Source organism: Neofelis nebulosa, chromosome 10, assembly GCF_028018385.1.
Source record: "Neofelis nebulosa isolate mNeoNeb1 chromosome 10, mNeoNeb1.pri, whole genome shotgun sequence".
NCBI lineage: Eukaryota > Metazoa > Chordata > Mammalia > Carnivora > Felidae > Neofelis > Neofelis nebulosa.
Genome location: NC_080791.1, coordinates 16,621,888 through 16,646,277, shown reverse-complemented (window position 1 = coordinate 16,646,277; position 24,390 = coordinate 16,621,888). Strand labels below are relative to the sequence as shown.

The window sequence follows — 24,390 nt, the reverse complement described above, 5'->3', positions numbered from 1 at the left end:
AAAATAGCATTGTCTGTATTGTGTTCTATAACTAGCTTTTTAATTTAAAATCGTGTTCTGGCCATCACTTCCTATCAGCGTACAGAAATCATTACTCTTTTTAACAGCTGCATAGTACTCCGCTGTGTGGGTTTAAGGATTGTGTATAGGGGGCTCAAAAAGTGAACCCCACTTCAAGTTGGATATGGGAAGGAACAGAGGCTCCCAAGAGGGTCTCAGTCACATGGGGGTGACATAAGGGAAGAGGGCCCCCCCAACACTCATCTTTCGCTATAGCGAGGGTCTCTCATGATCAGATAAATCGGCTTGTGGAAAATTAAAATAAGACCACATGCGTGTGTGGAGACTGCCTCCCCAGAAGGGACTGGATGTTTCCAACCTCAGTCACAGGGGAGAGGATGGACCTGAGAAGGGAAACAGGACCTTAGAAAGTGGGGCCTCTCATTCTGTCCCTCTGGGGCCTGAGCGCTGATAGATCTACCCCCGTCTGCGGATGCTTCCGTGATCGCAGCTTTCACAAAGCACCCTGTTGCTCTAGATAATTTCCCGTAGTTTACAAATCCTCTGTAATCTGGCCTCATCCCTCACTAAACCCATCCTTCCCCTGCAGGATACTAACCAACTGCCAGTGGTCACCTGCACACAGCATGCTAGGTCACACTGTAAAGATTTTATCTTGAAGTCATCTCTACACCCAATGTGGGGCTCGAACTCACAACCCCGAGATCGAGGGTCGCTGGCTCCACCAACCGACCCAGTCAAGCGGCCCCTGCCCCCCCCCCCCCCAGGTCACACTTTAAACAGCACACGCCACACCCCGTCCCCTGGTTACCTACTATCATGGTTAAAATGAAGCTAGGTGTCAACTCATCTAGGCGGCCTTCTTTGACAACCTCGGGCCGGGTTCAGTAACTGCCCTGTGTGCATATTTGCGCTCAAGCACTTGGCACGTCGTATTATAACTGTTGACTTGTGTGTTTCCCTCAGTAAAGTTCCTCAAGAACATGGATCCTGTCTTACTTATCATCCTACCAGGGCGTCTGGGTGGCTCAGTCGATTAAGCGTCCGACTTCAGCAGGTCATGATCTCACGGTTCGTGGGTTCAAGCCCCACTTGGGGCTCTGTGCTGACGGGTGGGAGCCTGGAGCCTGCTTTGGATTCTGTGTCTCCTTCTCTCTCTGCTCCTCTCCTGCTTGTGCTCTGTCTCTCTCTCAAAAATAAATGAACATTAAAAAAAAAAAAAATGATCATCCTACCTCCAGCTCCACCTTAGCATCTGACACCCAATATCCTGCCCAGAACGATGGGGCGGACAAGGGAACCACCACAATGCCTTTTTCCTTCACATCAAACCCTCTCTGTCCACACATCTCCTTGACTTTGACTTCCCTGCTGTTACCACTCAGGATGAATTGGAATGTGGCCCTAGAGTCTGGCTTCTCCAACTCATCAGTCCTGCTTCTCAATCCCAGTTCCTCCCACCTACTCCAGAAGATGAGGGAAACAATTCAATCTAGGGGCACCAGGGGGCGCTCTCGGGCAAAGAAGAAACAGGCCCTCTAATCTTGAGTTCCAATCGCATCACATCGGTTGCCATTGCTCAAGAACCCGCAGTGGCTCCCGATTGCCTACTGTCTCTTAAGATCCAGTTCTTCCCCTATGACCTAACTCCACCCCATCTGTCCAAACTCACACATTACGCACCTTCTACCCTGCTGAATATCTAGCCATGTAACACTCTTTCTTGGGCACCAGCTGTTTACGTAAAGGTGCTGCCAACAGGTGATGGTAGTGGCTAAAGCTCTCCTCAAGGCACTCCAAATAAACCTATAATGGAAATGAAAGCAGATATACTTGCCCCATGTCCTAGCCTCCCTTTCAGTCCCAGCCCTCCCCTTGCTCCTGCCACCCGCCCTGCCTGGAAAGATCTCTCCTCACTGCTCCCTCTCTAAATCCAGACTCTTCACAGAAGCCTCCACCGTTCCAGAAAGACTTTCCTGGCTAGTGCAGGCAGAGGTTCACATGGATGTTGCCTTTTCTGAATCCCTGTTGAACATCCTGTTTATACGACCGAATTCAGTGCTCCTCAATCCACTGCCTTTGTTTCCATTATAGGCTTACTTAATTCAGCTGTAAATTGTTACAAGTATAGCACACTGGTTTGTGAGTTAGAGCAGTCTTGGTTCAAAGTTTAGTTCCTTGAGGCGATCAGAAAGTTCTGGAAGTAGGCAGTGTTGATGATTGGATAATATTGGGAATGTACTTAATGCCACTGAATTGCACAATTGGAATGATTAAAAGGGTGAATTTTATGGTATGTGTATTTTACCAAAGATATATATATATATATATATATATACACACACACACATATACATATATGTATATATATATATATACACACACACACACATATATATATATGTGTGTGTGTGTGTGTGTGTATTCCCATTGCTCACAGGCTGTGTGAGTTTAGATCATGTCACTCTTTTTTTTTTTAAGTTTTTAAAATTTATTTATTTTGGGGGGGGGGGAGGGGGGGCAGAGAGAGAGGAGGAGAGAGAATCCCAGGCAGGCTCTGCACTGCAGTGCAGAGCCCAAAGCGGGTCTCAAACCCATGAACCTTGAGATCATCACCTGAGCTGAAATCAAGAGTCAGATGCTAAACTTAAAAAGGGAGGGGTGGGGAGCACCTGGTGGCTCAGTCCGTTAAGCATCAGCTTTTAGTTTCGGATCAGTTCATGATCTCATGGTCTGTGAGTTCAAGCCCTACATCAGGTTCCACACTGATGGTGCGGAGACTGCTTGGGATTCTCTCTTTTCCCTCTCTCTCTGCCCCTTTCCTGCTCGTGTTCTCTCTCTCTCTCTCTTTCAAAATAAATAAACTTAAAAAAAAAAAGAGATGCTTAACCAACTGAGCCACTCAGGCACCCCTAGATCATGTCACTCTTCTTCAGTTTTTTCATTTTTTTGCAAAGATCAAGATAAATACTGGTGATAAAAATGATCTTGATGTGAAACGTCTAACTTGTAAAGCACCATATATTAGATATGAGTGGCTTCTTCCCTCATTCTGAGCACTGCCGTGTCCCCTCTGAACAGTCACTGGTTTGGTCACTTGCCCAAGATTAGTTAACGAAGTGGCAGGGCTGTCTCAAAGCCACCCACAGTCAGCGGTTTGAGACCAAAGTTGACAGGCACGCAAAGGGAAGATGCCAGGGGGGAGCGCAGCCCCAGTCTTAAACCTAGTCTGGGGCTTTTTCCTGACTCCAAATTCTGTGTTCATCCTCCAGCCACAGGGGTGTGGCACAGGGAGGCAGGGAGCAGTCTCCAGGAGTGCCTCCCCTCTTCTCTTTCCTCCTCTCTCCTCTCCTCCAAGGTCAGCTGTGTCAACTACAGTGGGGATCACAGGTCCCCACCTCCAGGGCTCCTCCCAGGTGGCTCAGAGGTCTGTGTGGAAGGAAGGGAAAACAAAATGCACAAGTCGCCTGGAAGAGAAGGCCAGGAGACCCTGGTGGTGTGCCTGGGTCCCCCTTAGGTCTCTCTGCAGTTAGACTAGCTGGCCTTTCCTCAGGGACAACTCAAAGTCAAATTTAAACAGCCCTCTGGGGACATTTCTAGGTGGTGGTATTTTGGGGAGCGGATGTGAACTTCCCTGAGGGGGAGAGGTGTAAGCTCCAGCATCCTGCTCCCATGCCCTCCCCCCCACCCTACCAACTTGCTCCCTTCTCCAAATTTAGGATGGGAGGAGGAAGCAGCAGGGGCCTCAGAAGCCAGAGAACTGAGATCCAGGATTCGGGGGAGGGGGGTCGGGGAAGGGGATGTGCAAGGAGGCCCTCTTATCACAGCTAACAGGAGTGGGTATTGCAGAGCTAGAGAGAGACCCAGAAACCCCCACTCCTGTCCCGATGCTGAAACCCTGGCCGGAGGGTCCTACTCTTTCCTTGATCCGAGGTAGCTGCGCGCCCAGGAGGCGGCCCCCTGGGGCTCCCCATGCGGCCTCGGCTCTCTCCACCCACTCCCCCAATTCTACTTCCCGCTCCTACTTTCCAGCGCGAGGGGGGCGGGTGGGGTACTGGACTGAATCACGGCTGCCGGCTGCGCTCTGGGAAAGGCCTAGGGAACGACTGGGGCTTCCGGAGAGCTCCCGGGCCCCCGCCCAGAGCCCCTCCCCGGCCCGCGGCTGCCGCCTGAGCATTTAAGGTAATGTTTGGGTTGGGGCGAGCGGCGCCGGATGCCCCGCCTCCCGCGGCCCCCGCTGGGCGAGACCCCGAGAGCAGGGCTCCTGGGACGCCCGGCGGGCTCCCCCCCGGGCAGAGGCCTGGGTGCTGGAGGGCCGCCAACGTGGAGAGGCCCCTGGGGTCGGAGAGGACAAGGACAGTCACCATTCAGAGGCCTTAGCGGGGTTGGGATGGGAGGGCAGCCCCCCTCCATTCTGGTGGAAGGGTCCCTAGTCCCCAGGAAGCGTCCCTATGCATCCACATCCTCTTTCTCCTTCTCTCCCCCCACTCCCAGCAGACAGGGGGCCGAGAAGAGAGGCCAGCGGAGCCCAGGGGAGTCTCTGGAATGCTGGGAGCCTGGGAACAGGCCGTGCAGTCCCTGGGAAAGCCAGGCTGTGGGAATCCCACCCGCAGCCCCCTCCCCAGGATGGACCACCACCGGATGCCAGAGACCCCAGCTCCCCCACAGGGGGCTTTGTGAGAGTGGAACCCTCCCCCCCCCCCCCCCCCCCCGTTCCAAGCCCCAGCCTAGGCCGACCCGTAGTTCAGTAGGCCAGCTGTGACGAGGAGTCCCCTCCCCCGCCCTCCGCTTGCCCCGCCGGCTCCAACATAATTCTTGCCATTGTGCCACTCACCCCCTCCCCGCTCCCCTTCTCTAGACCCCTGTACAATGGGGCCTTTGCCGCCTCCAGCACTCAGGGTGGAGATGAACTCACTCAAGGTTTTCCAAGTTTAAAAATAGCCCCTCCCATCCCCCACGCCCAAGTCACCCTCCTCTTCCCCTGCCTTTCTGGGGGCACACCTCAATCCAAGCTGCACCTCCTTCCTCCTGCCCTGGGTCAGGTGCAAAGGACATGTGAGACTGCGTCCGGCCAGGATAGGGGCTGCTTCCCCCCATTCAATCTCTTCCCCCACATCTTCCAACCCAGCCCCCCAGTATCCGGTTTCCTGGCCTGATGATGTCTTCAGCAACAACCGCCCCCCACCCTCTTCCCACCCTATTTTCCACTCCCTCAATGCGGTCTCCTCCCAACTCAGACCCCCATTCTGGAAAAATTCCCCTCCCTTCCCCTCCAAACACTCAAACTGGACCCTATTCTCTGACCAGGCCAGGGGGTTCCCCAGCCTCCATAATTGCCAAGATTGCTGGGCTGCCCCCCCTCCACCCCCAGTTCCTTCCTCATTGCAGCTGCAAACTTGTCTTTATCAGCTTCCTTCCTCTGCCCAGCCCCCCCTTCTCCTATCTTCCTCCCAGTCAAGCCCCTCAACTAGAGGGTTGGGTGGAAGGGCCACCGTGCCCACTGTGCTGAGAGAGGACTCCTAGGTTAGAATCTTGCCCCGGTGGCCCCTTGGGCCAGGCCCATCCTTGTCTTTTTACCTCCCCATCCGCTACACTGCGGCCGGGGCCTCACTCTTCTCCACTTTAACTTAACACTGAAACGAAAGCCCCACCCACCCTGGAGACCAGACCATGGCCACCACCCCACCCAGCCTCAGTTTCTCTGCCTGTGGTCAGACCCATGCCAGGGAGACACGAAGAGGACATTCTACACGGCGGGACCCCTCATCTCCGAGTAGCCTGGGCCTATCATGGGGGTGGAGGAAAGCAGCCTTCCTACCCCTTCCTTCTGGAGAGAAATAGACAAAGCATTAGGCCTCTGGTCCTGGGCTGCTTTTTGTCTTGGCCTACATTCGAGTAAAGCTGCTTCCAACGCAGCCCAGGTGTCTCTGCCCGTGGCCACCGCCTCCTTGATCCCTCTCCAGCTGGGTCACAGTCCTCTCTTGCTGAAAGTTCTTCCTCTGCTGCCTTCTCTCCTCCCTGCCATTACTGCAGCTCCACTTTCTGGCATCTTCGAGGAGCCGGAGGGCTGATACTCTCCACCTTCTGTTCTCTCTACCCTGTTCTCCTGCCTTCACTGCCCTTTCTTCTTGTTTCCGTGCCCCTTTGCATCCTCTCCAAGGTCCTGATCTCTCTTTGGTTTGGAATCTCAAAGTGCCCCCCCATCATGAGCCCATCCCAAAGCTGCCTGCCCCCTGACCTTTACCACCCACTCCCTGGCAGCCCAGGTCGCCCCCAGGCTGCCGGCTTCCTTAAAGGACAGTCTTCGTGCATGTTTGGTGGAGACACACTGGGAAAGGATGTCACCCTGGGCTCTAACCTCATTTCCCCTTCGACGCTGAGGCAGCTCCTCTACCCCCACCTGGCTGCACTCTGCTCAGGGCGGAAGAAGAATTCCGAACTGACTGTCCTTGGTGGCTAGCTGGCTTTGTTTGCAGGCGGAGAGGAGAATGATTAGTTAATGGTGTTAAGTGAAGGGAAGGGAGTGGGGGCGGGGAAGCGGAGCTCCCTGCCCAGCTCTGGCTTGTGGGGTGGGGGAGGCAAACAGCATCCTTCAGCCATTCCTGCTCCTTCCCCCGTAGCCGAACAAACTCATCCATTCCACTCCGGGCCCCGGGGGCCAGTCCATACATTCACTCCTGGGGGATGCGGAGCCACGGTCCTCCGGTCCTCCGCTTGGCCTCTCCCCCTAGGCTCCAGGCCCCACGCCCCTGCCCTGGCCGGCTTGGCATTGCTTCTGGCTGGAGAGTGATGAAGGGAGAGGAGGGGTCAGCAAGGTTCCAAAAAACCGAGGCTCATGTGGTTTGCCAGTCATCTCTGCGTCATCAAAATACCAGCCCAGAGCATTCTCTCAAGTCACCTGCCCATCTCTAGCGTTTGCTGCCTCACGCTGCTCCTCCCCCAGCCCGCTGAGAGGCTGCTCTGCCAGGCGACCGGCCTCCACCCCAAATCCAGACCTCTATTTGACCCTCTCCCTGGAGTCCCAGCAGATGTGATGCTGGGGTCTCTAAGAGGCAGGAGCCCATCCCACTCCCCAGAGCCCGAGTTCAAGGGGCCAGAAGACCTGGGTGTGGGAAGAGGGGGAGCTTGCTGTGTGGAGGGCTGCCTGCGATCAGACCGGATTCCCCCTCCACGCTTCCACCCCCAGCTGCGGAGCCAGTCCACAGGGGGCCTGGGGTTGTGCTGTTGGTGGTGGTGAAGGGCGGTGGGGGGGGGGGGGAGGGGGCGGGGAAGGCCCCGCTTCAGGGGGTCCTTTCAACCATCAGGACAGCAACAGGTTTTCAGAGGTCAACTGGAGACGTCGCACCCATGAACCCTTCCTTCTCCCTCTTTTCTTTATTCAGGAGAGGGGAAACTGAGCCCCAGCTGGGCTCATTGAGTGAAGAGGGCAAAAGCAGAATCTTCGAGGCCCGGACTCGGTTCCGTGCGAAAGCCTTGGGCCTGTGAATTCAGCCCCCCTCCCTCTTCCGCTCTTCAGACTTGCGGGGGCTTGGGTTCGAAGGGGGAGCCCACGGGGCACCGTCTCCACTCCTCAGTGCGGGTACCTCCGGGTCTGCGGGCCCCGGCCCGGGGCTCTTCCCTCAAAGCGACCAGCACTGCGAGGCTTGGGGGTGGGCGAGGCCTTGGGGGTAGGGTCAGGCCGGCGGCAGCCGCAGTGGTGCAGTATTTCTGGGGAGCCGCCGCGGCCGGCCAGTTTCTCGGTGGCAGGGGTCCGGCGGGGTGGAGGAGGAGGCGGGCAGAGGCGCCTGCACGGGAGGCCCCCAGCGGGGCGCCGGAGGACCTGGTCTGCTGCTCCTCCGCCCGGCCGTCCCGGTAGGGGCCGAGCGGGGCCGAGCGCCGCCGGTTCTGAGCCGGCGTGACTCGGGGCGTCCGGGCCGACCTCCCGTAGCCGCCGCCTCGGCCAGTCAGCGCGGCCTCGAGACACCTGTCACTGCCCCCTCGCCCGACCCGAGCCGGCAAGGGGGGCTGGGCGCCGGGCCCGGCCTAGCCGGGCGCGCGGCTCCGCGCAGCTCCGGGCCCGCCCCCGTGGAGCGGCGGCGGGGGCGGGGGGCTGCGCGGGGCGGGGCGGGCCGGGCCCCCTCCCCCGCCCCCCTGACGTCAGCCCCCGGCCGCCGCCGGCTGGCTCACTAGGCGCTCGCCCTCCGGCCGGGAAGCATGGGGCCGTCCGGGCTCGTCTGCGCCCTCCTGCTCGCCGCCTGCTGCTGCTGTCGCCGCGCCGCGGGTGAGTGGCTTCGCAGGGGGCCCGCGCCCCCGAGCGGCCCGGGCCAGGGGTCTTTGGCGGAGCGCGCCCGGGGAGCGGAGCCGGCGGCGCGGCGCCGGTCGGGGCTTTGCGCCGCGGCGTGCGCTCCTCCTTCCCGGCGCCTTGCGCGCGTGCAACTCTTCTTCGCGGCCAGTTTGCAGCCTCGATCCTAGAGTATCCCGGGGAGGAGGACGCGGGGAGGAGGCTGCTGCCCGGAGCCGGAGCGGGTGGAGCCGAGCCTCTCGGGGGAGCTGGGGGAGAGCTTTGCCTCAGGTGCCCGCTCTGGGGGCCCGCGGCTGGAGCGGCGGCGGGAGGCGCCGCTGGAGCGCATCCCCAAATCCCCGATTCTGCGCCCGCCTGTTGCTGGAAAAGGCGGCTTGCTTAGCGGGAGGGGGCGCGCCGACGCCTCCTCTCCGGCCTGGGCTCCGAGCCAGGCTGGAGGTGAGCGGGCGGGGGAGGGACGGCGGCTCCCGCCCGAGCAAGGGCGTTGGCAGGGGCTGGGGGGCGGCGTGGGTCGCCTCGCGCCTGTCCGGGTGAGGGGATCACAGGTGGCAGAAGCGAGGGCTCGAGGGTGCCCAGGGTGGAAGCGCCCAAAATTGTTACGCCTCCCGGAGTGGGACCACGTTCAGGTGGGAAGAGCGCCCCTGCACCTCGGAGTTTTTCTCTGGAACTGCCTGGGAGCCGGGCGCTCCCGGGTCCACGCTGCCCTTGTATGGCCTGCAGCGGTGTCGCGTGTTTCTCTTGGCTCCCTTTCCCGGGTCCCAGCCGCTGTCCGGCTGGGGAAGGGGAGGGCTAGGCAATACCCAGCTCGCTGGCCTCATGCCCGGTGCCTACAGTGTCCCTGGGGTACCCCAGGCTGCTGCCTCCCAGGCTGACTGTGTTTCTGGGGAAAGGGCTAAATTGGGCTCCACAGCTGCAGCCAATCTAGCCCCACCCTGCCCCGCTCCTCTCGCTCTGGGGAAACGGAGTCAGGGACGCGAGCGAGGCCTCTGCTGTGGGCTGAAGACCGCTCCATCTGCCCTCCTTGTCTGGGCGCCAGCCCCGGGGCAACAACCCAGGCATCCCTGAGGCCAGCCAGATGGTATTGAGTGACATCACCTCCTCACAGGGCAGGCAGCACGCTGGCACCACTGACGTCACTCTTGCTCACTGCCTGGCCCTCACCCTGATCCCTGGGGGACATTCTGACCCCTTCGTGCTCACGAGACTCCCAGGCTGGGGGTGCCCTGAGCGTGTGGGATGTCCACAGAGGTACCGCTTTGGGAGCCTGAGATGGGAGCTTCTGGCCGGGGTTGGCTCGCTGCGTCTTGTGGGAAATTTGGGGAGGGCTTTTTTGGGGGGCAGAGTAGTGAGGTCTTCCCCGCGGTGTGGGGACACAAAGGGGCCTGTGTGCCCCAGCCTGGCACATGCCTTGCATTCCCACACTCTGAGCTCACTGGGAGTGGAGGGGGCCTGGAAGGAAAGGGGCCTTCCTCTTGGCCCACCGCCTGGGTTGCCCCTCTGCCAGCCTCGTCTGGAAGGTGCCTGGTGCTCAGGGTCTCCTCCTGCGATGACCAGAGACGGTCCCCCCCGACTCCCCTGAACTGGGGGAGAGGGCGGCCTGGGGCAGCCGGTAGAGAGGGGTTGAGGCTCAGGAGGGCAGGGCCCTCTCCCGGAAGAAAAGCTGCAGGGAGCCGGCTGGGAGGGGAGGCCACGGGGAGCAGCTGGAGCTGACGCCACTGCTGGGGTGTCCCCTCCCGCACCCCAGGTGTGCCTGGAGAGGCGGAGCCCCCCACCCCCGAGCCCCTGGAGGTGGAAGTTGGCGGCACAGCCCTCCTGAAGTGCGGCCCCTCCCACTCCCCGGGCAACTTCAGCCACGTGGACTGGTTTTCTGTGAGTGCGTGGAGAGGGTGGCAGGGTGGCAAGGTGGCAGGGTGGGAGGCTGTCCCCCTCCCGCAGCCCCAGGACCCTCCCCTCCCCTCCGTCACCCTTCCTCAGGTCCACAAGGAGAAGCCGACTCTCATCTTCCGCGTGCGCAAGGGCCAGGGCCAGAGCGAACCCGGGGAGTACCAGCACCGGCTCAGCCTCCTGGACAGAGGGACTACTCTGGCCCTGGCACACGTCACCCCCCACGACGAGCGCATCTTCCTGTGCCAGGGCAAGCGCCCTCAGTCCCAGGAGCACCGAATCCAGCTCCACGTCTACAGTCAGTGCCCCATCCGTGCCTCGCGGGCGGTGTGGGTCGCGGGAAGCGGTGTGGGTCGCGGGAAGCCGTGTGGTCCCATGCCCCTGCTCTCCTTCCCTTGTAGAAGCCCCGGAGGAGCCGACCATCCAGGTCAATCCCTTGGGCATTTCAGTCAACAGCGAGGAGCCCGAGGAGGTGAGCCACGCCAGGGTGGCCTGGCGGGGCCTGGTGGGGCCCGAGCGGCAGGGAGACTCACGGCCTGTCCCCCTCAGGTTGCTACCTGCGTGGGGAGAAATGGGTACCCCATTCCTCAAGTCATCTGGTACAAGAATGGGCGGCCCCTGAAGGAGGAGAAGAAACGTGAGTGCAGCCCCGTCAGCCCTTGAGGGCCCTGCTTATGGTGCCACCACCTTGCCTTTCGTCGGACCTTGGTTTTTAGAAGCACACAAGCGAGGCCTGAAAACGTTCTCGTGAGGATGTAAACGACCCAGGAGATCTAGAAGGAAAATTCCCTTCTTGCCCCACATCCCCTCCCGGAAAGTAATCTCTGCTGTCAGTTGAGTGACATACCCAGTGGGTGTGGTGTAGTCAGGCTGGCCGTTCACTACCCCCGTGGGTGGGCGTCTGGAGTGTTTGCTGAGGGGCATCGGTCAGTCACTGCGGCATTCCTGGCGCGCGCCCTGGTGTGCGCGCGCACCCGCGCGCCCCTGGAGCAGGTGGATAACGAGCAGTAAAACTTCGGAGGTGAAGAGTCGCGGCTCCCGTGGTGCCTGGCCTTCTGCGGAGGCGGGGGTCCCTCCGGGAGCCCCCTCCCGCAGCCCCTGCGACCAGGGGGTGGGGGCGGAGGCGGGGCCGAGGCCGAGCCTCTCTCCCCTTCCTCCCTGCCCAGGGGTCCACATTCAGTCGTCCCAGATCGTCGAGTCGAGCGGCCTGTACACCCTGCAGAGCGTCCTGAAGGCCCAGCTGGTTAAGGAAGACAAAGACGCCCAGTTTTACTGCGAGCTCAACTACCGGCTGCCCAGCGGGAACCACATGAAGGAGTCCAGGGAAGTCGCCGTCCCGGTTTTCTGTGAGTCCCCATGACAGCCCTGGGCCGGGGCGGGTGGAAAAGTCAGGCCGCTCCCCGGCGCGGGGACGGCTCGTGGGCTGACGGCCGCCGCCCCCGTGCCCCCCTGTGCAGACCCGGCGGAGAAAGTGTGGCTGGAAGTGGAGCCCGTGGGCGTGCTGAAGGAAGGGGACCGCGTGGAAATCAGGTGTCTGGCTGACGGCAACCCCCCCCCCCACTTCACCATCAGCAAGCAGGTGCGGAGGGCGCCCGCGCTGGGTGCACGCAGGCCGCGAGAGCGGCTGGAGGCGCACACTGCTCACCCCCTCGCCCTCCCCCAGAACCCCAGCACCCAGGAGATGGAGGAGAAGGCGACCGAGGACAACGGGGTCCTGGTGTTGGAGTCCGCCCGGAAGGAGCACAGTGGGCTCTATCAGTGTCAGGGCCTGGACCTGGAAACCATGGCATCTCTGCCGAGCGAGCACCAGGAGCTGCTGGTGAACTGTGAGGGCCCCGGGGCCCCGGACGGGGTGGGGGGGGGTGGGGAGCAGGCGGGGGGCAAGCGGGAATTTTGCCCAGGCTGACGCCCTTGCCGTGTCCCCAGATGTGTCTGATGTCCGGGTGAGCCCTGCGGCCCCGGAGAGCCGGGAGGGCGGCAGCCTCGCCCTGACCTGTGAGGCAGAGAGTAACCGAGCCCTGGAGTTCCAGTGGCTGAGAGAAGAGGTACGCAGGCGGGCCTGGGGCTGTGGCGCGTGGGGGGCCGTGTGGCTGTGAGTGACGCACCGACCCCTCTCTCCCCCCCAGACAGGCCAGGTGCTGGAGAAGGGGCCTGTGCTCCGCTTACACAACCTGCAGCGAGACGCGGGGGGAGGCTACCGCTGCGTGGCCTCCGTGCCCAGCGTCCCGGGCCTGAACCGCACTCAGCTGGTCCGCGTGGCCATTTTTGGTGAGGCCCTCTGGGCAGAGACCGGGCGGCCCGGGAAGCTACCCCCGGCTGGGTGGTTTCGAGCTCTTCGAGGACGAAAGGCCACCGGCTGCCCCGGGATGCTCTGGCGGGGAGGGGGAGGCAGGCCAGTGGAGTTGGCCGCCACACCTGTCCCCCTCCCTCTCTTAAGGGTCCCCGTGGATGACATCAAAGGAAAGGAAGATGTGGGTGAAAGAGAACACAGTGTTGAATCTGTCCTGTGAAGCGTCGGGACATCCCCGGCCCTCCATCTCCTGGAGCGTGGACGGCACGGTGAGCCCCCCTCCTTTTCCCCTGCTCACGCACCCCTGCCCCAGGCTCTGCTGCGGGGACCGGCCCGGCCCCTGAGCTCCGCCTCCTTCCTTACAGGCCCATGAACAAGACCGAGATCCGCAGAGCGTCCTGAGTGTCCTGAATGTCCTCGTGACCCCAGAGCTGTTGGAGACAGGTGCAGAGTGCGTGGCCTCCAACTTCCTGGGCAGAAACACCACCACCATTTTCCTGGAGCTGGGTACGGGCCTCGTCTGTCCTCAGTGTGGCGGGGTGTGGTGGGCGCGGGCACGAGCTTGTGCTTTTCTTAACCCGCCTTTCGATCCGTTTAACCACAGACTCAAACAGAACCACTGGCCCCAGCACCTCCACTGTCAGTCCTTACACCAGAGCCAACAGCACCTCCACAGGTGAGCAGGCAGTCTGGGCTCCAGAACGGGGGGCCGCGAGGCTGTGCCAGGGCACCCTTATCCTGCCCTGTCCCTGCCCGGGGAGCCCCGGGCTGGGTGGGGCAGTGGTGGAAGCGTGGCCACCTGGGGCCAGGAGTGACTAGGAACATCTCTGTGGGACAGAGAAGAAGCTGCCGGAGCCTGAAAGCAAGGGCGTGGCCATCGTGGCCGTGACCGTGTGCGTCCTGGTCCTGGCCGTGCTGGGTGCCGTTCTCTATTTCTTCTACAAGAAGGGCAAGCTCCCGTGCGGGCGGTCGGGCAAACAGGAGATGTAAGCATGGCACCCCGCGCCCTCGGTCCCCCCGTCGTGCTACCCAGCTTGTTGCCTCCGCGGGCACATTCCCTGCCTGCTCGAGTGCCCGCTCACCCCTTAGGAGCAGGAGGGGGACGCTGAGTGTGAGTGCTCCCTGCTCTCCTGCCCGCTGCATTCACCCACGCCTTCTCCCTTCCATTCACTGCGTGTTTCCCTTCCCTGAGCTGGCCCCACAGCACCTGCCTAAGAGCCCCATCACCCAGTCCAGTGTCTTTCCCAGCGACCTTCCCTTCCCTTGCCCCTGAGTTGTCAACTTCTTGCCTCCCTCCCTCCTCCCAGCACGCTGCCCCCGTCTCGTAAGAGCGAATTTGTAGTTGAAGTTAAGTCAGATAAGCTCCCAGAAGAGATGGGCCTCCTACAGGGCAGCACCGGTGACAAGAGGGCTCCAGGAGACCAGGTAGGAGGCAGTTCCTGCGGCCAGTGCCTGACGCCTCTCCAGGGATTGGGAGCCGCGGGGGCTAATGGCTCTCATCCCCTGAACACTCACTCTCTCTCCCTTTCCTCCTCCTCTACTGGAGACTGGGAGCAGGCCCGTCTTGCCTTCCTAACACTAGTCCCAGGTTGGTAGGGCGAGGAGAGTGGCCGGGGGACCGTGGACAAGGGGTAGCTCCCGGGACTGACATCACACACTCTGCCCTGTCACCGCCACCTTTCCCTGAACAGTGCCGTGGCTCAGGTCACCGAGCGCAGTGTGGCCAGTCCAGTTCGGAGCCTAGGCCCTCCTGCCCCGTCCCCTCCCACCGCTTCCCTCCACGCCTCGTCCATCAGCTTTGGCTTCGGTCCCTCATCCCTTCAGCGCTCCCACCCCAGACGCCAGCGCGGTCCCCCCGCGCTCCCCTTACCTCTCTCCTCTTCACCTACTTCTAGGGAGAGAAATACATCGATCTGAGGCACTAGCCTGCTCATCACACTGAGTGCCCTTCCCGCCGAGAACACTTCCTGCTCCCTGCTTACCCTCTCCCAACACTCAGGATGATCGCCAAAGCCTCTAAAGCGGGGTAGGAGAAGGTCCCTACTCCAGCTGGCCTGCAGACCCCATTTCTGAGGGAAGGGCCGTCGGGAGAAGGTCCTCTTCAAGGACCGACCCACCGAGGTCTCGGTTGGGTGAGGCTCATCCCAGGGAGGGGGCCTCAGTATCCTGGGAGCGGGAAGGAGCTTCTTGCAGACCGCGTTTTCTCTGTAGACATATTGTGGATGTATATACCTGTTTTCTACCAGCAGCCAAGTTAGGTAGTCTGTTTATCTGGAGCTGGTTTCTGCCCTAAAGGCTGGCGTCCTCATTCGGTTGTGTCACTGAGGTGAGGACACACTGAGCCCAGGCCCCTCTCTGCTGAAGTATGTTGCTCACACCGGTTCTGGAGAGTATGTACCCCAGCATTCATTACAAAGCAGCTGCCTGCCTGCCGCGGGAGGCCCTTTTGTGACCCACCTCTCTGGGAAGAAGCCAGGACTGTTGTTCCTTAGATCTTGTTGTCCCTGCAGGGAGGAAGCTGGGCAGTTTTCCAAAGTTAGGCCATTGTGCCCAAACCCCCTGCGTTAATTTGGCTCCCTTTGTCCTGTCGGGGGGTCACATAAGACTGAAAGGTGGGGTTAGGGGACAGCCATGAGGTCCAGACTGTCCTTTATGACGATTAAGACTGTAACTCTACAAGCACCAAACTTCTATAAAGTGAGCAATGGCCTTAGACCCTGGGAGAAGGGCCTTCCCTAATGGGAGAATGGTACTTAGGGATGAGAGCTGGCCTGGCTGGAGCTTTGGGGTGTGAATGTGTATCTGTGTGTGTGCACCTGTATGTATATGTGGTTCCGTTAGGTTGTGTGTAAATTTGCAAATTTCCTCTATGTATGTGTGTGTATATATATATATGTATATGTAAGAAAAATAAAGCTTAACTGTCCCAGAAATCTCACCCCGTTTTTTATTCATCACGGGCACCACAGCAGCCTGGGGTCTCCACAACTGGAATCGTACCGAACAGAACACAAAACCCTTCACATTTAGGAGCAGGGACCAGAGGTTCCCTCTGCTTCTGAGCAAACAGCTCCCGCTCCACCACAGAGGATAATCCCCCTCGCTCTAAGGCAGCTCTCAGGGCCCGGCAGGCTGTTGGCAAGGAGGAGCTCTCAACTTTTTTCTAGGCTTTCCAGCAGCTCAGACTTGCCTTGAGGTAGCAGCAGACTCACCACGATGACTGTGTGGGCCTGGTCTTTCACTCTCCCACCCCCACGGAAGGGCAAGAACTCCAGGCTGCTACAACAAAAGAAACTTTATTTAAAAATATTTTTTTTTTTTTTTTTTTTTACAGACACGGGTGCTTGAAAAAGCTCTTTAGTTAACTGTGTATGGAAATGAAAAAAAATTAATAAATAACATTAGTATAACAGACCTCTAAACATTAATACATTGGCAAAACAAAAGGGACGTCAAATGAAAACCAATCTTAAAGCTCTGCTCTTCTCTGTAAGAATATTTACCTTCTGTCTTATTCTTTACAGGTGAGAAGGATTAAATACTGCTAATAGAAATTTTTTTTTATATTAATGACACATTTTTAAAATAGTCCACAAAAATCTCCTCTAAGTTTTCGTTTTGTTTCATTTTTAACACTGATATACAAATTGGGACTCTATTCCGGAAGAAGCATCAAGTTCTCCTCAGCCCCACCCAGGCCAAGAATGTCAAAATCCTAAAGAGGGAGGACGTTCAAAAGAATGGTTTCTCTCCCAATTCTTGATTAAAGGCAGGGAAGAAATGAAAGGGGAAAGGGAGAAGTAAAATCTCAGAAAACTCTTTTTCCTTTTTTCTTTGCTGAAACTGACCGTGACCACCATGCTGAGGACCGGGCACGTGGTCCTTGCTGCCTTCCCCAGGGGAAAACTGGACCCGCAGAGGGCACTGGCTGCTTAATGCTTTAAGACTGAAGTCTGCAAATGAAAGGAAAGCCACGTCTCGAGGGAGAGGCAGGAGGTCTAGGCCAGTTCAGGATCCAGCAAAGAGAAAAGACACACACCACGTCTGTTCTCAGGAGAGTCCGTCCTACACTTTTCCATGCAGTTGAGTCACTAGCAGGCCCAGAGGCTGGCACACTTGAAATGGTCCAGGGCGTACCTGGAAATCCCAGAACAGTCTCCCTCTCTCCTTGCTGGAGACAGAGCCTTCAACCTGGCGGCTGTGATCCTGACTAGAGCCAACCGAATGATCCCAGGGGAACACGTACTCCAAAAGAGCATCACGGCAGGGAGAGGGGACCCCAGACGTGCCTCACCTATCTGACATCTCTCCAGCCACACAGAGCGTTTCCTCCTCCCCCCAATCTGTAAGGATGGACACTCAAGGTAGAGGAGCTAAGACTCTGGTATTTCCATATTAAGTCCTAAAATGCAGCCTGAGTTACAGTGCTGCCTTAGAAAGGCACAAAAATGTTTGGCTTTTTTTTTTTTTTCAGTGTGCTAAAAATTGTTTTGTTTTGAATAAAGGAAAAAGATATATAAGGTTAAAAATCCCAAGTCACCACAGCCAGAAAGCAAATGTAGGAGGAGGTACCTCGTAGCTGCCATGCCCCTACCACATGTTTCAGCAGGAGGTCAAGGCCGAGACACGGAGACCGGTAGGTCAGGAGGCATCCACTCTCACGGGCAACGTGCCTGCAGGCTTACCCAGACAGCAGAAGGAAGAAACCGAGGAAGAGAAAACACACAGTCTACAGACTCCTACGTGGTTCTCTGCCTCTGCGGTTTCAAGACAGCCATGAGCATGGCTACCTCGCCCCGAGCAGGGTCCGAGGTAGGTAGGGAGGAGGGGACGGACACACGGGGCACGCGACACGCGAGCAGGTTGGCGCACTGGGCGTGGGCACACGGCGCCCCCCCTCGTCGGGGCTGGGCGGGAGGCGGAGTGAGGTCCGAGGAGCTGCCCGGGGCGTGTCCCCGAGCCTTCCCCCTTCCCTGGCCCTCCGGTCCGGCTCGGGCGTGCAAAGAGGACTTGTGAGAGGCAGTGGAGGGGTGCCCCTCACGTTCATTTCAGGAGCGGGTCAAGAACGTGGAGCCGGGCAACCAGAACTCCGCTGATCTGTTCGGCCGCCTGAGCGGTAGGAGAGCGGAGGCTGGCTTTCAGCCTTTGCTCTGGGCAAACAGAGGGAGCGGTCCACCGCGTTTTTCTCGAGCGTTACACAAGGGAAGCGGCAGGGAGAGCTCCAGACAGCTGTTGCTTGTAGCCGACAGCTGGCCCTTCCGTTCTTTTCCCGTTCCCATCTGAATGTGAGGGAGCCTCCGGCCAGAGCTTGCTCCTCCCGTCCCGGTCCCCCCGCCTCTTACGCGGGTGCCGCGGCTTAGACCCAAAAAACACCACGCTCCCCTGTGGAACCACGCCAGATTTCCTAGGACACGGAGGCACCCGGCCCTGCTGTCCCTCTGCTCCTTGATTCTGGCGCCCAGTCCAGGATACCAAATGCAAGGGCTGACGACCCACCCTTCATCACGTGCCTCAATGTGTATCTTTGGATTACTAGGTTACTTCTGTGTATTCCTAACGACTCCAACAGCTTAAAAAAGTTACAAGTAATTATGAACGTGCCTTAAGAACACGGGACAGGCTCTAGGATGAGGTAAGCAAGATCAAAAGACTTAGTAGGCAAGCAGAAGCAGTTTTTTGAAAAATAAAATTAAAATTAAAAAAGGCTCTGATACAGGACTACAAAGAAATCAAGTGGACAGGGGAGACCAGGGTTCCCGGTCTAAAGAGCTCTCAATCAAAACTCTTCTAAACTGGAATCTACATCTAATTTATATCCTGGCTACTGTCCCGGTTATTATATATTCCTGCTGGCTATGGGGAAGTAGTTTCTGAGGTACCCCGGAAGGCTTGCCCAAGAATATTGCCGCAGGGCTCTCCTCGAGGAGGAGGGGAGCCACGGCCACAGGCCCATAGAATGGATGTATTTTCGGTGCTAAAACTTGAAGAGAGCCCAAAAGTCCATGGGTGGCTACAGTGGGATGTGTGATCTGCTCTCCAAATAATATGAAAGAAGGCTAAAAACCTGAGATTGAATGAAGGCAAAGAAACGTCACCTAAGAACAGACTAGCTCCGGAACAGGAGAAACGGGTCCTGAGGAGGGAGGTAAGAAATCTTGGATGCCAAGACTGATAAAGGGATTGAAAACAGGAAATAAAGAAATAAAGACGACGATAACCCAAATTAAGCAAAACCCAAGAATTTTCTCAACATCCCAGACACAGTCCCATGCCTACCTTTCTACTCTAAAAAAAGGCAGTATGCCAGCAGTTTTACTACTAAAATACCTTTAGGGTATCTATCCTGCCTATAGCCTCTTCTCCCCCCATCTCCCACCCAAAGGGGCACACCGCTGCCGCCCCACACGCCAAGGCTAACTGGTCAGGCGTAGACACCCAGGCAATGTGCTGGGCTGATCGTGTTCTTTCTCGAGAATCTGAATGAATCAAGAGGCACTGGGAAGCTGTGTACGGTGATCCCTAGAGCTGGGACGTCGTGTAGACTTGGGGACTGGGTCGTCTATTCCAGGGCTGTGCCTGACAAGCAGGAGAAAGGACCGAGTGCAAAGTCTGCCAGTCCCACCCCAGCCCCATACAAGAATCAACTGTACTTCTCACACTGGGGTCTATAAAATACCCTGTATCCTTAGGATTCCCTCCTTTCTTTAGCCTGAATACCTGTTTCTGACATCCGAAGGATTCCTAAACAGGACAAAGATACAAAACTGTGGCTTCCTTTCACTATGAACCCTCCTCCATGCACTGCGTAGCTTTACGCGCTTCTAAAGAAAGACAACGAACACAGGCTGAGGTCAAAGTAGTGCCAGTAACACTGTAGGTGGACTTAGAATACTTCAGATTGAATTCTAAAGCCTGAAAGTCTAGCAGGAGAGTGGTGACGTATGTATTCTGATGCTAAGTTCTAGGGTCCTAGGCTCCGTAGCCCAGGAAAGGCTGGCATTTCTGAGAACTGAGTTCCATCTATTTTGCCGACTGGCTCTTGGGAGACCAAAGGAACAGCTGAAGACCAGGACCGAACAACAGGTAGCCGCCCCTCTCCCACACCTTCAGCCTTTCTAAGACACAGAATCGGCTGCAAAGGGTGTTGGAAGACTGGAAAATAAGTTCCAAAGAGAATGGGAGGTGGTAACAGGTCCCCGAAGGGCAACAAGGAAACTTCACAACAAGGGGGATTAGGAACTCCAGCAGCTCAGTAGGAGATCAAGGAAGGCACTAGACTGGAGAGGAACTACGGGCAGATGCTTTACTTAAACACGTAACTGCCCTAACTGTGCAGCTGAGCCAACACACCCCTCAACCCACCAAACAGATTCCACTGAAATACACAAAAGACGGTGGGTACCCATGAGACACGTTGAGGAATCTCCCAGAAAGTATCCAAGCTCTAGGAAGACGACATGGGTTAACAGAAGAGCCTTGAATCGATTTTACCCAGGACAGCTCTTTAAGGAAATATAGATCTACATAAAAGAGCTGTGAATAAAAACTGCACCATCTTTTGGGGAGGAGCTATTTTAGGGCCAAATGCAAGTCCTGGACAGGGAGGGACACGGAGAAGCTGGCGCTTCTGGCACATGGTAATCGCTCGTACACATTTGCTGAACGAACAACCTAACTGGTAACCACCAGGCCAGCCCGATGGTTAGAATACCACTGTTCCCTGGGCAGCGGTCACCAGAGTCAGAAAGGCCAACGGCAGGAGGGGGGACTTCCTTAGCTTGGGAAGGAGGTCTAGAACCCTGACTGTCATGAGGTGAGGTAGGAGAATATTCTGCATCAACACCATCGCCAACCACCCACACACACAGGTGTCAAGTCTGATGATGGTGCCTTGAAGGGAATATACAGTCCCTACTCTGCTAGCAAATTTACAAAAACTCATTTGTAGGTCTGCTGTTTGGACCCTAAGTTATATTTTAGTTTTCTACAGAGGAGATAAATACTTGAAGATTGAAGAACAGCGACCCCCATCCAAAAATTTTAACCCAAGGCAGCTGAATGACACTACGAGCGCTACCCCCATCCTGGGCCCTGGTGTCGTCTGTATGGGAAGAGCACAGAAGAATGGCGGAGTGTGTTGAGTGGGGGGAGGAGGGCTAGTGGAAGAGAATGGCCGTCCAAGGTGCAGATCATTACTTACATAAAAATGAACAGATGCACGTGGAGAGCGGAAAGTGCCCAATCTCTTATTTTCTTAAAGGGAGGTATATCACAGAGCCCACGGGTTTTTCTGCTCTGGGAATCTTTTACTTTAGCGGAAGGAGCACAGAGGGCAGCTGGCGAGGCAGGCCGTGCAGGGCAAGCCAGAAAGAGGGAAAGGAGACTGGACTGAACAGAATAGCCTAATGCATCTGAGAAAAAAGAAAAACATCAAAGTGACTTTTACCTTATCCACCTGGCAAGTTAACAAAGAAGGAACCACGTGTAATTCGGAGGGAGAAGGGAGATGGGTTTACCCAAAATGGCAAAACGCAAAACCTACTTCTGAAAGAGCAATTCTAAATTCAGAGCAGAGCCCAAGAACTAAAAACTGCCATGCGAATGGAGGACGAAGAAGGTGCTATTTGCGCCTTAGCCCGAGGAAAATTTAAGAAATTCAAGTTTTGGAAATACCCTCAAGACAAGCCTCCACGTGAAAACTTTCGTGAGACTACCTTGGCGACCTGAGGCTTGGACCCAGGTCTGTCCTCACAGACCTGAGGAGAGAAAACCTCACAGAATGGTCTCAGAAGCTTGAAAGCCTACAGCTACCCAGCTGCCAGGCCGATGACCAAGCCAATCAATGAAGCGTGTGTCCAACACTGGGATCTGACACCCCAGTTGGAGGCCTGACCCCATGAGCCACAGGGGCGCTCAACTAGGAACAAAAGGAGGAACTCGCCCTTAGCCTACGTATGTAAGGACATACTCTCCAAAGATCCTGGATACACTGAACAGGCAAAAGATATGCAGAATCAGTGTTCTGTTCTCTTGACACATCTTCGGACTATGGGCACTGTCTGCAGACAAGGAAAACTTCCAGTGTGGGCAGGCATGGAAAATGCTGCCATTTCTTCTAGTTTCTCGTCTGGGTCTTCAGCATTTAAACAAAATACAAACTGAACGTTACCACAAACGAAACCCTATCCTTACTGGCTTTTAGAAGGAGACGCTAGGTTATTGCCACTCTCCCTGCCCCCAGCCACGACCATCAGGACCTCCTGCACCTGACGGTGGGCTGGGCTGTTTTCCGCCGCGTGGAGCAGACATTGGGGAACCAGAGCAAATCAACAAGAAGTCCTGTACCTTCTACCCTGGGAATGTAAATGGTTCGGAGGCAAGAAGATAAAGCCAACAGGTCTAGGAACAGCTGAGAGCCAAGAGAAGAGTTAGAAAAAATTTTAGTTCCACAGATGACAACGTGAGAAAGAAAACCGATCTGAAGAGATTCTGGATCTAAAGACAAAAGCGTGACTTAGATTTTGAGGAGGGCAGATTTATCAAAGAGCAGGCGTGATTCTGACAAGCGAGGGGGTACACCCGCTTTGCTGGGGAAGCCAGCAAAGACCGGACAGAGAACTGACCCAACTCCAGGGGTCATTTCGCAGCACCTCCAGGAACCGACTAACGGGTGCCCCATGCTGGACCCTGAATCTCCTTTGTAACCTGCAATTACACAAATCGTCAGGCTTCTCACATACGGTCTCTGACCACAGTAAAGTCATTTATACACTGAATGCTAATCACCGTGGAGAACGCAGTCACGAGAGAGTACACAGGACTAAGGTGACGAGGAGACGGAAGGACGTGCTACATGCCCAAAGCCACAGGCACAAGAGAAACCCAGCTGTCGGAGGCCCCGATGCGGGACTGGGGCTGTCAGCGCAATGCTGCACCACCATGGGTGTCAGCCCCTTTCCTTCGAGGGCAAAGAGCAGATTCTCCTCCGAAAATATAACCTGGCTCATGTTCAAAGGGAGACACCCGTATAAGAAGCTGGAATTAACTCACCGGGAAAAAAAAACCCAACAGAGACATCTTCACTATTTTGTGCATCTTATGTAGAACAAGGCAAAGAGCCTGTGCGTGAAGCTTGCTAAAAGTTTTGTGGTATTCGGGTCAGAAAGCCATTGCTGGAAACAAATGCCCTTCCCTTCCCGTGAAGCAGAAAAACCCACGGCCTACGTTAGAACACATACCTGGCATCAAGGCAACGGACTCCCACAGACCATCTTCTGGGGAGGGCATGGAATGTATCTGAAGGCCTCTTTCTTGAATCAGTCATTATGGAATTAGGACAATGAAAACATCGTACTTTAACAGAGTCGATGTTCCTAGGGAAACAGTGCTTTGGAGTGACCAGTGTTAGCTGCTAGATCAAACATGACTATAAGGATACAGCAACAGTACTTTTTCCCCCACTACCCATCTACCACACAAACCAACACCGACCATCACACATAATAAGGAACAGCCTATGAGCCACTCGGCTTCAGTAAGTCTGGTCACAGCAAGCCCACTGCCAATGACAGACACCGAGGAGGAGGAGGAAGCAGGACAAAGGACAGAGGGAGGGTGTTCTAAAAATACAAGACTTGAGCTATGCACGTGGTAATCCAAGCCGTCGGGGAGTGTTGAAGTTGTAATACACACTGGGGTTGGGTAGAATACCACAGTAGATGGAAGTCTTTAAACGATTCCTTCCTAAACCTCTTGTGCTAATTCCCTGCCTGGGATTAACACACACAGCAGGTTAATCTTATAATCACAGGACACACGCAACCACAGACAGACAGAAACACAACCACATCCTTAACCCAGGGAAGTCTGAAGTCCCCAGTGAGGATTTACAGCACAATACTTCTCCTACTGCTTTCCGGACTGTTCCCCAGGTAGGCTACCATTTACTAAGAATCCACACTCTAAGGTGAGGACTGAAGGACACCTTCGAATCCACTCTCAAAACAAATAAAATAATAAAACACACTAGCTGCTCCATGTTCATTCCACTGCTTTGAAATCTCGGAACCACAGATGTGAAACCCCACAGAGAGGGCGAGACCTCACCGCGAAGTCTCCAAAGGCACCTCTGCCCTTGCAGGTGCCACTCCAGTAAGAGCGGCCGGCTCACTGGTCCTCTGACGCTGCAGCGGGGCGGGGGTGTGCTAGGTGGCGACGTGGGCGGGAGAAGAAATAGAAACAAATTCCCGGAGGATATTTTTGGCCATTTCGATGTTGTTGTGGGCAATGACCAAAGCTTTCTGAATGTCCTGGTAGGAGTATCCCTGACTCATGAGGTTCTCGATCTCGCTGGAGAGCTGCGGTGGGGCGGGGGCGGCACCGCCTTGCTGACAGCTACCTGCTTTTCGTTCAGAGTTGATTCTCCGAGGGAACGGTTTGGGAGGCCTTTCGGGAACTTGGGAACCCTCAGTGAAGTCTAGAAGAAATCAGAAAGAAAATATTTGCAAATCTGGCGGGGGCGGGGAGGGGGGGAGATCCCCACTTAACGGCAGGAATAACAGTGTGCTAAGATCAAGGTATTACCGACCTACTGCATCTGGGCAGGGACTTGTGCTCTTAAAGGGCCGGGTTTTACCGGTTCCAGGGTTTTAGCAGAAAGCCTTCTCCTCCTCCTCACAGCGGGAGCAGCCTTCTAAATATACCATGCACCTGCTCCGCTGACAGGAACACTGCTGTCCTGAGCACAGACACCTGCATCCGCGTCACGCTTTCTACACTTTTCACACACAGAGTGCCTAGATTATTTAAAACAACTTCTCTGGCAGGGCCAAAGACACTAAACTTCTCCTTCCACAAAGAGGACAACAGAAATAAGACTAAGTTGCAGTGGAGAAGCATTAAACAAGGCTGGGCG

At 56.5% G+C, this 24,390-nt stretch overlaps 2 protein-coding genes across 7 annotated transcripts in view; one reads left to right on the top strand and one right to left on the bottom strand.

Annotated features, from left to right (window-relative positions):
• Positions 1 to 8,152: 8,152 nt before the first annotated feature.
• On the top strand, positions 8,153 to 15,409 carry MCAM (melanoma cell adhesion molecule). 2 transcript variants are annotated; one of them, XM_058687024.1, is made up of 16 exons: positions 8,153 to 8,281; positions 10,047 to 10,171; positions 10,277 to 10,484; positions 10,588 to 10,658; positions 10,736 to 10,823; positions 11,353 to 11,532; positions 11,644 to 11,765; positions 11,850 to 12,012; positions 12,113 to 12,231; positions 12,313 to 12,454; positions 12,624 to 12,745; positions 12,842 to 12,983; positions 13,081 to 13,152; positions 13,315 to 13,462; positions 13,784 to 13,901; positions 14,372 to 15,409. In XM_058687024.1, the coding sequence occupies exons 1-16, from the start codon at positions 8,215 to 8,217 to the stop codon at positions 14,399 to 14,401; spliced, it is 1,917 nt and encodes a 638-aa protein (XP_058543007.1). In that variant the 5' UTR covers positions 8,153 to 8,214; the 3' UTR covers positions 14,402 to 15,409. The 2 variants fall into 2 exon arrangements, with proteins under 2 accessions (XP_058543007.1, XP_058543008.1); XM_058687025.1 differs by lacking the exon at positions 13,784 to 13,901.
• Positions 15,399 to 24,390, bottom strand: part of CBL (Cbl proto-oncogene) — an 82,075-nt gene continuing 73,083 nt past the window's right edge. For 3 of the 5 annotated variants that reach the window (XM_058687018.1, XM_058687023.1, XM_058687022.1), the window contains one exon: positions 15,757 to 23,952. In XM_058687018.1, the coding sequence (XP_058543001.1) occupies positions 23,681 to 23,952 (272 nt within the window). In that variant the 3' untranslated portion in view covers positions 15,757 to 23,680. The other 2 variants (XM_058687019.1, XM_058687021.1) reach the window with 2 other exon arrangements.